The sequence below is a fragment of the Muscardinus avellanarius genome, assembly GCF_963383645.1.
Source record: "Muscardinus avellanarius genome assembly, chromosome: 2".
In the NCBI taxonomy this organism is placed as follows: Eukaryota; Metazoa; Chordata; class Mammalia; order Rodentia; family Gliridae; genus Muscardinus; species Muscardinus avellanarius.
In genome coordinates this window covers 35,325,048-35,338,069 of record NC_137787.1, presented here as the reverse complement: position 1 = coordinate 35,338,069, position 13,022 = coordinate 35,325,048, and the positions used below count along the sequence as shown (strand labels likewise).

At 41.2% G+C, this 13,022-nt stretch overlaps 1 protein-coding gene across 2 annotated transcripts in view; it reads left to right on the top strand.

Moving 5' to 3' along the window:
• NBEAL1 (neurobeachin like 1) overlaps positions 1-13,022 on the top strand; it is a gene marked incomplete at both ends in the record, with an annotated part of 229,171 nt that overhangs the window by 106,085 nt on the left and 110,064 nt on the right. For both annotated transcript variants that reach the window (XM_080689757.1, XM_080689756.1), the window contains 6 exons: positions 448-613; positions 1,900-2,033; positions 9,108-9,267; positions 9,371-9,473; positions 10,428-10,584; positions 12,358-12,516. In XM_080689757.1, coding sequence (XP_080545883.1) covers positions 448-613; positions 1,900-2,033; positions 9,108-9,267; positions 9,371-9,473; positions 10,428-10,584; positions 12,358-12,516 — 879 coding nt within the window. The remainder of the gene's footprint in view (positions 1-447; positions 614-1,899; positions 2,034-9,107; positions 9,268-9,370; positions 9,474-10,427; positions 10,585-12,357; positions 12,517-13,022) is intronic.

The following is a 13,022-nucleotide window of genomic DNA, read 5'->3' as shown; positions in this document are numbered from 1 at the left end:
CCAAGATTTTGAACTTTGGCTGAAGCCACCTACTCTACCTTTTTGTTAACTAAAGTAGAAGAAGCAGCCATATTTCTACCACCAAATGCATGTTTTCATGATTTCCCTGTTCATTATGCCCAATTGCCTGGCAACAGTTGTTTGTTTTTATATTGTTACAGTCACATTGTGAAGTCTACTTATGGAATTGTGTTTAGATTCTTGTTTGGAACCCCTAAACGTTGGAAAACAAAGTTGTAGTACAAATGGTCTGAAGTGGTCTCTCCTGAGTGTTGATTATGGTAACCCCTGAGGCGACTCTTGAAAAGCTCTGCTCTCACAGGGATTTTTTCAGCTTAGGTTATCTCATTATATATTACTTGAGGTTTATAAACAAATTTGAAATTTATACTATGCAGATATTCAATTACTCTTGTAAGATTAAGAAATTGTGATTTTTATTTTTAGGACATCATCAACTGTATAGGTGGACTAAATGTACTCTTTCCTTTACTGGAGCAAATCAGTCACTTCAGCGAAGGACAGATTCCTGAAGGAATGAATGAAAGTACAGTTCCTGAATTAACACCTGTAGAAGGAGAGTGTATGGTATTGGCCTCCACAAAGGCATCAGGTATTTATATAGTAACACAAAATAATCATTGAGATATTGGAGAATTAATTGAAAAATAAATACTACAATTAGGAAGAAACTTAACTATTTTTAACAGTAGCACTTGCCATAATTTTGCTAATAAAGTTCAGGAAGGCTGGGCATAGTGGTACCTACTTGTTATTCCAGTACTTGGAAGACAGAAACAGGAGGATCACAGGTTCCCTGCCAGCCTCAGCTACTTAGTGAGGCCCTTCGCAGTTTAGTGAGACCCTGTTTCAAAATAAAGAAACTAGGGCTGGGGGTGTAGCTCAGAGGTAAAATGCCCGTGTTCAATCCTTAGTTCCAAAATGGAAAAGTAAAAGATCAGAAAGTTTAATTCTGTGATCAAAACACTAAAGATTTAACTCTTGACTATCTTTTTTTTTTTTTTTTTTTTTTTTTTTTTGCGGGTCTGGGGATGGAACCCAGGGGCATTTGACCTCCAGACTACACCCCCTGCCCTATTTTTTTTTTTTTATTCTTTATTTTGAAACCAGGTCTCACTGAGTTGCAGAGGGCCTCACTAAGTAGCTGAGGCTGCCCACGAACCGCAATCCTCCGGTCTCAGCCTCCCAAATGCTGGGATTACAAATCTTTAATTTATGCTTTTAGTGGTAAAGGACCACATTGTTAAATTTGTGTTTGAAAAATATTTATATATGTATATAAGTATACAACATACAATTGCTGCTTTTCTGATTCCATTGTACAAGTCAATCTTAGAAAAAAACTTCTGAGCAGGGCGTGGTGACGCACGCTTTTAATCCCCGCGCTTGGGAGGCAGAGAAAGGAGGATCGCGCAGGTTCTAAGCCAGCCGTGCTGGCTTAAGAGACTCTGTTTCCAGAAATAAAAAAAAGTAAAAAAATAGGTCTGGGGGTGTAGCCTGGAGGTAGAAGGGCTTCCAGGAACCCCAGTACCACCAAAAAAAAAAAAAAAAAGAAAAGAAAAAAACTTCTGAATTAGGTTCCTTCTTTGTTAAAGTGTGTATTATCATATAGAAAAAGTGGTATGAGCCCGGCGCACACTTGTAATCTCCACGCTTGGGAGGCTGAGACAGGAGGATTGCGCAGGTTCGAAGCCAGCCTCACTGGCTTAAGAGACCTTGTTTGCAAATAAAAATGTAAAATAGGTCTGGGTGTGTAGCCCAGAGGTGAAAGGGTTTCTAGGATCCCCAGTACCACCAAACAAAAAGAAGAAAAAAAGAAAAAAGTGGTAAGAAAGTTACTAGAGTATGATAATTAATGACATGTCCTCATTTCCACAGAGTCAAGACTAGAGAAAAATCTAGTTGCAACATTTATCTTGATTGTGAAGCACTTTGTTCAGAGACATCCCATCAACCAGGACAATCTTATTCACTCCCATGGAGTTGCAACTCTTGGTGCCCTACTTCAGAAGGTAAGCCAGTCTAATATGGTGCGTATAGCTAGTGATTATAATTAGCAGTTGGTGTTGCGATTTTATTCTTCCTTAAAGATCACAGTGGTGGGTGTGGTGGTACATGCTTGTAATTCCAGTACTTGAGAGGCTGAGACAGTAGGATTGCATGTTCAAGTACAGCCTCAGTAAGTAGTGAGATTACATCAATCTAGTAAGACCCTGTTTCAAAATAAAAAAATAAAATAGGTCTGGGGATGTAGCTTAGAGGTTCCATCCCTAATGCCACAAAAAAAAAAGAAAAGAAAAGAAAATCACATTGTTATAGCTTGTTATATTAATAGTTATAATTTATTTCACAGGCAGCTTTTAAAATCCTGAAATCATCTTTTGTGTGTGTTTGTGGTACTGGGGATGGAACCCAGGGGCATTCTACCTTCAAGCAATACCCCCTGCCCTACTTTTTTATTTTTATTTTGAAACAGTCTCACTGAGTTGTAAAGGGCCTCATTAAGTATAGCTGAGGCTATCCTTGAACTGTGATCCTCCTGTCTCAGCCTCCCAAATACCGGGATTACAAGCATGCGACACCATACCTGATTAAAATAGTCTTATATTTCTGAAATATCTCAAATAATGATAACAAAAAAGGTCATTGTAACATTGAAATTTAGTCGGGGTCAAAAAGGAGGCAAAATCCAGCAAAGGAGTGTGGTATCAGGCCCTTTTATTAAAGGTCTGTAGCTCTGGTCAAGGTCTGCAGACCCAATTATTGGGGGGGTGGTATTGGTCAGCAGATTACCACTGCAGAGAGAAAGTGAGGGTATTTATGTAGCTTGGGTCTTGGGATAGGGCTAACAAGGCAGGAGAATGCCGGTCCTCTCAGGGCATTCTGGAGTCTGCCCCATCTCCACTTCTGGCTTCCGAGGTTCTGCCTCTTGTCCCAGCTGTAGGGTCCCATGAGGGGAGGGGGAGGGACCCGACCTATAATCCCAGCCTTTTGGTGATATTGCTCAATGACCAAGTCAATAACTACTTACTGCTGTCAGAGGGGATGTTATAGAGGCCCCTTGGCCAGGAGAGTGGAGTCGTTCAGAAGTGGGTAGGTAAGAGTATGGCTGCAGCAGGAGATGATTGAAGGTTACCCTGGACAGCTTGGTAATGCACGTTTGAATGAACTTTAGCAGACAAGTTCTATCAAAAAGAAAAAGCAAATCATGATAACAGGTCCCAGAAGGGGAAGGAGCCAAGCAGCTACTGGCCCTAGGAGCCATTCCAGGTAAGAGGTAGATAACTGTCAATACTGTGTTTTTAGATCCTCACTTAACCTGGTTAGAGTTTGGACATTTTCCTCCACTATACCAGATTCATTAATGTATTAGCAGCATTTTTCCCTGAGAAAGAGTCAAAGACCACCCTTTTCAGCAGTGAGTAAATCCAAAGCTTGTCCATTTTGGAGGGCTACCCTAGCAATGGAGGTAGTTTGTCATTGAAGGGAGGCCAAAGAGGAGGTTGTAGATTCAAGAACACTTGAAGTTGACTACTTGGGTTAGGCAATATGGGTCAGTCTGATCAAATGGAAAACATGCTATTTGGTTAGAAGTATGAATAACAGATTTTAGAGAAAGTTTAATACTTATGGCTGTCTGGCATCCAGAGAGAGGGAGAGAGAGCACTGCACTGATCCCACATTGTGGTCAGTCCACTGTTTTGTTGAGGGGGCAAATAGGTCTTCTGTGTGGTGAATTTCCAGATATAAACAGGTGGGCCTGCTGAAATAAAAACATTTAAGAGAATTATGCCAAGAAAAATGGAGCTTAGTGAGCCCCAACACTGTACAGGAGAATTTTTCCAGAGGCTGTTATAACAAAGCCCTTTTTAGCTGAGTAAGGTGATGCCAGTTATGGTCACCCAGCAGTTTGGCTACACTAGGCGTAATGAGGATCACTGTAAAGGGCCCAGTCCACCGTGGTTGGAGATGTTTTTGTTGAAGCAACTTAGGTAGGACTTGGTCTCCCAGTTTAAGGGCCTTGGCTGCCGGGTGTGAAACCACTTCTTCGGTCCCAGGTTGGGGAAGATATGGGTCACCATGTTCCTGAAGGAGATGCCCAAGAATAGACAAGTAAGGGAAATAGGAAGCTAAGGGAGGAGGATCTGAAGGGAGAGAGTGATTACGCAAAAAGGACGAGCATACAGCAATTCAAAAGGGCTCCTGAAGGTGGGGCTTCAAGGGGTGGCCCATTCATCCGCCAGAGCCAGTGGTAGGAGTTCAGGCCACAACACCCACAGCTCCAGGGAGAGTTTTGTTAGATGTTTTTTTGTTGTTTTGCTTTGTTTTTGTGGTACTAGGGGTGGAACCCAGAGGCATTCTACTTCTGAGCTATATTCCCAGTCTTGTTTTTTATTCTTTTTATTTTATTTTATTTATTTATTTTGGTGGTACTGGGGTTCCTGGAAAACCCTCTACCTCCAGGCTGCACTCCCAGATCTATTTTATACTCTTTATTTGAAAACAGGGTCTCTTAAGCCAGCAAGGCTGGCTTTGAACCTGTGCGATCCTCCTGTCTCTGCCTCCTGAATGCTGGGATTACAAGCATGCACTACCATGTCTGTCCCCTTGTTAGATGGTTTTTAAGAATTCCATTCATTTTTTTCTACCTTTCCTGATGACTGTAGTTGATATGGGATGTGGAGCTTCCAAGAAATGCCAAGGGCCTGTGCCACTTTATTTCTAAGGTTGAATAACCTTAGAAATAGCAGCTGGTCTGTTATCAGACTATAAGGAATTAGGGAGTCATGCAGAGGGGTAATGTCCAAGCATAGAGCATTGGCCACCGTGATGGCTATCTTGTCCTTTGAGGGGAAAGCCTATATCCAACTTGTTAGGGTGTTGACCATGGTAAGAAGATATTTTAGTTTTCTGTGAGAGGGCATATGAGAGAAATCACTTTGCCAGTCCTGTCTTGGAAAATGTCCTTTCATTTGGTGTGTAGGAAAAGAGGGACATAGGCCTCCTTGGGGAGAAACTGAGGCACAAGTAGAACAGGAGGCATTGACTTTACTAATCAGCTGTTGTAGGAAGGGAGAATAAAACTAATAGGCCCAGCATGTAGGGAATTATGTATTAGGTTAATAACCACTTGGCCTGAGCCTTGGGCAGGGTAATTTTGTTTTGTATCACAAGCCATTCATCCTCTGTGCAGGATGCCCCAAGTTTGGTAAGGTGTTTTTGTTCAATCAGACTATAGTTAGGCGTCATTGTGGGAAGTGTTAAAAATAATACAGGGGCCGGGCGTGGTAGCACATGCTTGTAATCCCCGTGCTTGGGAGGCGGAGACAGGAGGATTGCGCAGGTTCGAAGCCAGCCGTGCTGGCTTAAGAGACCCTGTTTCTAAATTTAAAAAAGTATAAAGATAGGTCTGGGAGTATAGTCCAGAGGTAAAAGGGTTTCCAGGAACCCCAGTACCACCAAAAATTAATAATAATAATAATAATAATAATAATAATAATAATAATAATACAGGGACCGGTGGGCTTGGTTGGGTTTGTTGTGACAGCTGTCTCACCATAAATTCAGCTTTATTGTTTCCTTTGGTCACCTGGTCATTGTCTGTAATAACAGCCATTAAAAGTATATTGGGGAAAATGGAAGTGGTGGGGAAACAAAATGAAAGTTCGGCCCCAATTTTGGTTAAATAGGCTTTACCTAAAAGGGGGGTAGAGCAGGAACAGATAATCAGGAATGGACAGGCAACCATAAGGTTTTCCAAATGGCAAAAATGGCAGGAGGGCTTATGGTCAATCCCCTGTACTGAGATTGGAGAAGGAAAACTGGGACCCAAAAGAATGGAAGGACTAGTAGGTAGCTTGTAAGTCGACCAAAAAAGGAGATTGGCTTACCCGCTACCTTGAGAGTTACCCTGAGTTCAGCAAGGGTGATTGGGATTGACATATTCAGGAGCCATCAGTCTTCAGCAAGGCCAAGTAGGGCCAGCAGTGGAGCCTGATCTAGAAGGGTGATCCCCCTCCCTGTGTTACACCTGGGGCTTACCGCTTTTCTAAGGGCAATCACTTTTCCAGTGGCCCTCCTGGCCACAAGTGGGGCATGGTCTGGATGGTGGGCGTGGCTGAGGGCAGTGCTCAGCCCAGTGTCCTTCCTTACTGCACTTGAAGCAGGCTCCTGTAGGTAGTTGTTGTTGTCCTCCACTCCTACGTGGCGCTGTAATCCAGAGGGCTGAGCTGCCACCACCGGCTACAGGGCTGCTATTAAGGCAGGGGCTTGCAAATCTGCCTTTTGGCAGAGCCTAGTTGTACACCCCACTTCAGCCTGTGCCTCTCAGGTATTAAAAACTTTAAATGCCATGTTCACCAAATCTTGAATAAGGGTCTGTCTGAGGGCCAGCTTCTGCCTTTTTTAATTTTTTCTGAATGTCAGGGGCCGATTGCCCAATGAATGGGTTGCCAACACCACAGATCCCACCTAAGCGAGTATAGATGATGAAAGCCTCCTGACGCCAATTAAGAAAAACGACTGGGGTTTTCATCTGGACTTTGGGTGATTTCCTTAAGTTTATCATAGCTAACCGTCCCTTATGGGAAGCAGCCTGCATGCCATCAAGGAGGCATAGGATCATATGGTCTCTCCTTTTTAATCCCTTACCCCACTTTTAGGGCTAGCTGGTAATCCCAGTGGAGAACTTTATAAGGTACCTCGGCCACTTCAGTAGGGAGGGAAGGGTTAGCCAAATGGTCCTGGTTGGCCTGTTCTCACGTGGACTTTAAGATACGATCCTGTTCATCAGGAGTGAAGGAGAAGGTTAAAATAATATGAAGATCCAGCCATGTGAGATTGTACACTTGAATAATGTATTTGAATTCCTTAATAAAACCAGATGGATTGGCAGTAAAAGAACCCAGTTTTCTTTCAATTTGAGCAAGATCTGGGAGGGAGATAGGGACATGGACACGGACATGCACTGGCCACCTTGTGGAGCGGGGACAAGAGAAAAGGGAAGTCCTTGGAATGGGTATGATGATTTATGGGGGAAAGCGAAGGGGATTTAAGGGTTGGTCCCTTAAGGGAGGATGGCAGGGGGAAAGGAATGGATTAGGGTGAGAGGCCATCTTAGGGTAGGGTGGTTGTTGGGGAGATGAGAAATCCTAGGGATCAGGATGAATCAGATGGCGACTGTGACTCAGCAGAATTAGAAAATGGCGGCTGATGGGGGAGAGGGGTTGGAGTTTGGGAGGTGTCCCTAGCTAGTAGGACTTGGGTGGTGGAACAGTAGAAACAAAGGGAGGGACAGGAGTGCAGGTAAAAGAAGGCCCAGACCACTTACAAAAGTTGCTGAGATTGGTCAGGATATTAAAATCCAGAGTTGTGTTTATGGGCCACTGAGACTCATTATCCAATTTGTACTGAGCCCATGCTATGTTACAATAGAAACAAAGGTGCTCAGGGCATAATTCCTCCAATAGCCCCAATGTCTGGAGATTAGCGAGGAAACAACCCAGCGGGGACTGGGGATCTATTTGGAATTTTGGCTTCCCATTTTTGATCTGTGGGCAAGAACGAAGAACAGAAGATGGACATCCCCATTATCCTTATCATCCTCTGGGAACAGGGCCAAGACGATGGGAGGGACATCTCCACTCCCTTCTCAGGCCCGGAGGAACCAAGAGGACGGGAGGGATGTCTTCACTCCCTTTGAAGGCCAGAGGACGACAACCTGGTTATCCAGGGGCAACTCTGATGTGGCCACGCATTTGGACAAACAGAGAAGCTGGAGGAGAGAAGCCAGAGGTGATGACCCCTGACCAGAGGAATGGAAGGGAACTCTTCCTGTCCGAGACGGATCGGTCCAATGAAGGATTGGAGAGTCCAACTTCCTGGGAGCAAACAGGAGAGCTCCCCTCAAGGGCCCAGTGGAACCAACAGGGAGTCATAGGGACTCAGGGAGAGGTAAAAATAAGTGAAGGAAGGAAGGAAGGAAGGAAGGAAGGAAGGAAGGAAGGAAGGAAGGAAAGAAGGAAAAATAAACAAACCTTCCTAGATTCAGCACCAGATGTAATGTTGAAATTGAGTTGGGGATCTCAAAGGAGGAAAAATCCAGCAAATGAATGTGATACCAGGCCCTTTTATTAAAGGTCTGTTGCTCCCTGTTGAGGTCTGCCGACAGATGTTGGGTAGTGGGTGGGGGGGCTACCAGTCAGCAGAGTTGCACCACAGAAAGGAAGTATTTATGTAGCGAGTGTCTTGGGGAATGCCTGTCCTCTTGCGATATCTGGAGTCTGTCCCATCTCTGATTCTGGCTTCTGGGGCTCCACTTCCTGGCCCAGCTATAGGGTCCCATGAGGGGAGGGGAAGGGACTCCACCTATCACTGATACCTCAGTGATCATCATTTTATAAAGTATCACTTGTTTAAGACTGTTTCAGCCAGGTGTGGTGGCACACACTCGTAATCCCAGCATTTGGGAAACTGAAATAAGAGGATCATGGTTTGAGGACAGCCTCAGCTATTTAGTGAGGCCCTTTGCATTCAATGGGACCCTGTTTCAAAATAAAGAATAAAAATTAGGGCTGGGGCTGTCGCTCAGAGGTAGAATGCCCTTGGGTTCTATTCCTAGAACCACAAAAAAAAAAAAAAAAGAGAAATATAAGACTATTTTAGGACTGTGACATCAGGAAAATTATGTCAGAAAAATTAAAATTACATTGTTTTAATTTACATGTCCATATTTTATTTTTATATTTAATAGATGTTCTATATTAATGATTCCAAATTATAGTGTTGTTTTTTTGTGGGTTTTTTTTTTTTTTTTTTTTTTTTTTTTGCAGTATTAGGGATGGAACCCAAGGCCATTCTGCTTCCGAGCTACACACTCTCAACCCTGTTTTTTATTCTTTTTTATTTTGAAACAGGGTCTCATGGGGTTGCAAAAGTAGCTGAGGCTGTCCAAAAACCGTGATCCTCGTGTCTTGGCCTCCCAAATGCTGGGATTACATGTGTGCACCACCATGCCCAGCTCCAAATTATAGTTTAATGACAATTATTTAAACAACTTTATGGAACCCTTTTCTGTTTGATTTCAGGTGCCGGGATCCTTAATGGATGTCAATGTATTGATGGCAATTCAATTACTAATTGAACAGATATCATTAGAGAAAAATGTGCCACTCCTGCAACAAATGTATCAGTATTTGCTGTTTGACTTTCGTATTTGGAACCGTGGAGACTTTCCCTTTCGAATTGGTGAGGGCAGGCTGTTAGACAAAATTTTATGGGTTAGAAATTTATAACTACCCATGTGCCTTTATTTTAGATAAATCATTTACAAGTGAACTTTCTATTTTAGGTCATATACAATATCTTTCAACTATCATAAAGGACAGCAGAAGAGTTTTCCGAAAAAAGTATGGCGTGCAATTTCTCCTAGATACACTTCGGATTTATTATGGGTATGACATCCTCGGTCCTTCTTAGTTTGATGTATTATTTTCTGTCTGCTACTTGAAAGGAATAGATAGAATTTTTATCTTTACCAACAATTCTAAGAATTAAGCAGGATAGCATGGAGGATAAAATAATGAATAGTGGATCTTTATACCTTTGGTTTGAATATTGGTTTCATTAATTGTGTAACTGTAGGCAAATTACTCAGATTTTCTGTGCTTAAGTTTCTTCATCTGTGAAAATTATATTATTAAAACTATGACCTCAACCGGGTGTGGTGGCGCAAATTTGTAATCCCAGTACTTGGGAGGCTGAGACAGGAGAATCACAGGTTCATGGCCAGCCTTAGCTACTTAGTGAGGCCCTCCACAACTTAATGAGACCCTGTTTCAAAATAAAGAATAAAAAATAGGACTGTAGGTGTACCTTGGAAGTAGAAAGCCCCTTGGGTTCCATCCCTAGTACCACCAAAAAAAAAAAAAAAAAAAAAAAAAGAAAAAGAAAAGAAAAAAAACTATGACCTTTTTTAATATTCTTAATTTTTGCCACTGAAACTCTTTTAAGAGATTTTTCATAAAGGGAAAACAAAGTGAAAGAAAGCCAAAGAGGTGAAGATACCATGAATTTTAGTAATTACATGGAAATATCTTTTTAATACTATTAATTATTTATTTTTGTTTTTACAGTACTGGGGATTGAACCCAGGGGCTTTCTGCCTCTGAGCTACACCCCCAGCCCTTTTTTTTTAATTCTTTATTTTGAAAAGGGTCTAAGGGTTGCAGAGGGCCTCACCTAGTAGCTGAGGCTGTCTGCGAACCTGTGATCTTCTGTCTTAGCCTCCCAAGTACTTGGATTACAGTGTGCGCCATCATGCCTGTTGTTACAGATTCTTTTATATAAAAATTACAAACGCATTAAAGTGAAATTTTCAATTTTTACATTTTTGTCTTCTCTTTCAGGAGTGGTTGTAAATATGATGAGCTATCTCTAGAAGATATTCGAACAATAAGGACTTCTTTGTATGGACTAATTAAATATTTTTTGTGCAAAGGTGGGACTCATGAAGAGATACAAAGTATTATGGGATATATAGCTGCTACTAATGAAGAAGACCAGGTATTATGCTAGATATAAATCTGTTTTTTCTATCATTTAAATTCCTGCCATCATCTTAAAAATTACATACCTGTATAAATATTTCAAGATTAAAATTGTTTATTTTACACATACTATTACACAAATAAGTATATTTATCTACTATACTATCTGAAAGTTTAATGAATAGATAGTTGAAGAGGCAGCTTAACAATAGAGCATTCACCTAGAAGGCTTAAGCAGCAACTTAGTGAAACCCACTGATGTTAATATACACCACATATTACTCTTTTCACTTACATTTTTAGAAATATATATTCAAGAGGCCGGGCGTGGTGGCGCACACTCCTAATCCCCGCGCTTTGGAGGCAGAGACAGGAGGATCGCGCAGGTTCGAAGCCAGCCGCGCGCGCTGGTCTAGGAGACCCTGTTTCCAAATAAAAATGTAAAAATAGGTCTGGGAGTGTAGCCCGGAGGTAGAAGGGCTTCCAGGAACCCCAGTACCACCAAAAAAAAAAAAAAAAAGAAGAAGAAATATATATTCAGAGATTATATGATATAGTATAGTCACATAGTTGATACAACTAGAAATAAAACTTATATTTTCTTATATTTCGTTGTTCTTTCTATTCAGCCCTCCCAGTACCACAAATTTGAGCAGTAGTTTATGTTGACTAATATGTTTTTCCCAAATGTAATATTTATTGTGTAGTCAGTGATTATATGACTTTATAATTGGTATTATATAGACGAGTTAACTTAGAGTATTTCCTAAAATATTGGAATGCTTTAAAAACATCTCATTATTCAGAGGGATGGATAGCTAGCAATTTTACATCATGAAAGTTGAATCTGTGATTCATGGCCAGTAATCTTTTTTTTTTTTTTTTTTTTGTCAGTTGAGGCAGAGTCATTTGTTGAAAACTTCCTATATACATAATATAATATTAGACATTGCAGTTAATTCAGTGATAAATTATCATTCTTTTAGCCTAATTGGGAAAGAAGTCAGTAAGAGAAGTTTACAAATAACTATGAAACAAAATAATATCTAAAAGAAAATATCTATAAAGCCAGGAGTGGTGGCACAAGTTTGTAATCCCAGTACTTGGGGGGCTGAGAAATGAGGATGGCTAGCCTCAGCTACTTAGTGAGGCCCTCCAAAACTTACCAAAACCCTGATTCAAAATAAATGAATTTAAAATTAGGGTGGGGTTATAGCTCAGAGTTAGAATGCCCTTTCATTCCCCAAGACTGGCAACATAAATGAATGCATGAGTGAATGATATAAGTCCTTTTTGGTACTGGGGATTGAACCTGGGGGCATTCTACCTCTGAGATATACCCCTACCCCTTTTTTATTTTTTATTTTGTAACAATCTCACTGAGTTGCTGAGGCTAGCCTTGAACTTCTGATCTTCAGGTCTCAGCCTCCCAAGTACTGGGATTACGGCATGTCTCACTGCGCCCAGCTGTTAGGTTTTCATAGAAGGGTTTTATATGTAGAGGAGACCAGAAAGGGATTTGTAGAAGGAATGTCTGTTCATATGGACAACACAGGTTAGGTATGATTCCAGCTGCTGTTGAATATGGATAGTGAGAAGATACACAAGAAAATGGAGTGAGTCAAAAGCATGTCAGAGGTAAAAAAGCAGTGAGCTCAATAGACATTAGCTAATGCATTTAAGCAAAGCATTTGGGTATGAAGGATTTGGTTAAAGGAATATTTGGTTATGAGGTCATTTGTTCTTATATCTGTGAAAGTGATGCTTTGTTTTGTGTTACCTTGAAAAGCTCTGTGGAGTATTGGATGTACTCGCCAGTCTTCTACGCACGAGCCCAACTAGAGGTCAGCTTTTCTTACTGCTATTTGAACCTGGAAATGCTGACATACTTTACGCCTTGCTGTTAAATCAGAAGTACTCAGACAGACTAAGAGAAATTATTTTTAAGGTACAGACATTTCTTAAGCATCTTTATATTTGGGGAGATTTGTGGATTTGCTTATAACATAGCTGTTCTTTAACTGTAAATTCTTCTTTTTTAAAAACTATTTCCAATTCTAAGTTCAACTTATTTTGATCCATATATTAAATGATAGTTGTCTACATATTTAAAACTAGTTATATGCCGGGCGTGGTGGCGCACGCTTGTAATCCCCGCGCATAGGAAGCTGAGACAGGAGGATCACACAGGTTCGAAGCCAGCCTTAGCTACTTAGTGAGGTTCTCAGCAACTTAGTGAGACCCTGTTTCCTAACAAAATATAAAATGGGTCTGGGAGTATAGCCCAGAGGTAAAAAGCCTCTGGTTTCCATCCCCAGTACCACAAAAAAAAAAAAAAACTAGTTATACTATGGTTTGGGAATATAGCTAAGTGGTTAAGTGCCTGTATAGTATGTAGGAGGCCCAGAATTTGATTCCCTATCCTGCAAGAAAAACAACAACAAAGAAACAGAA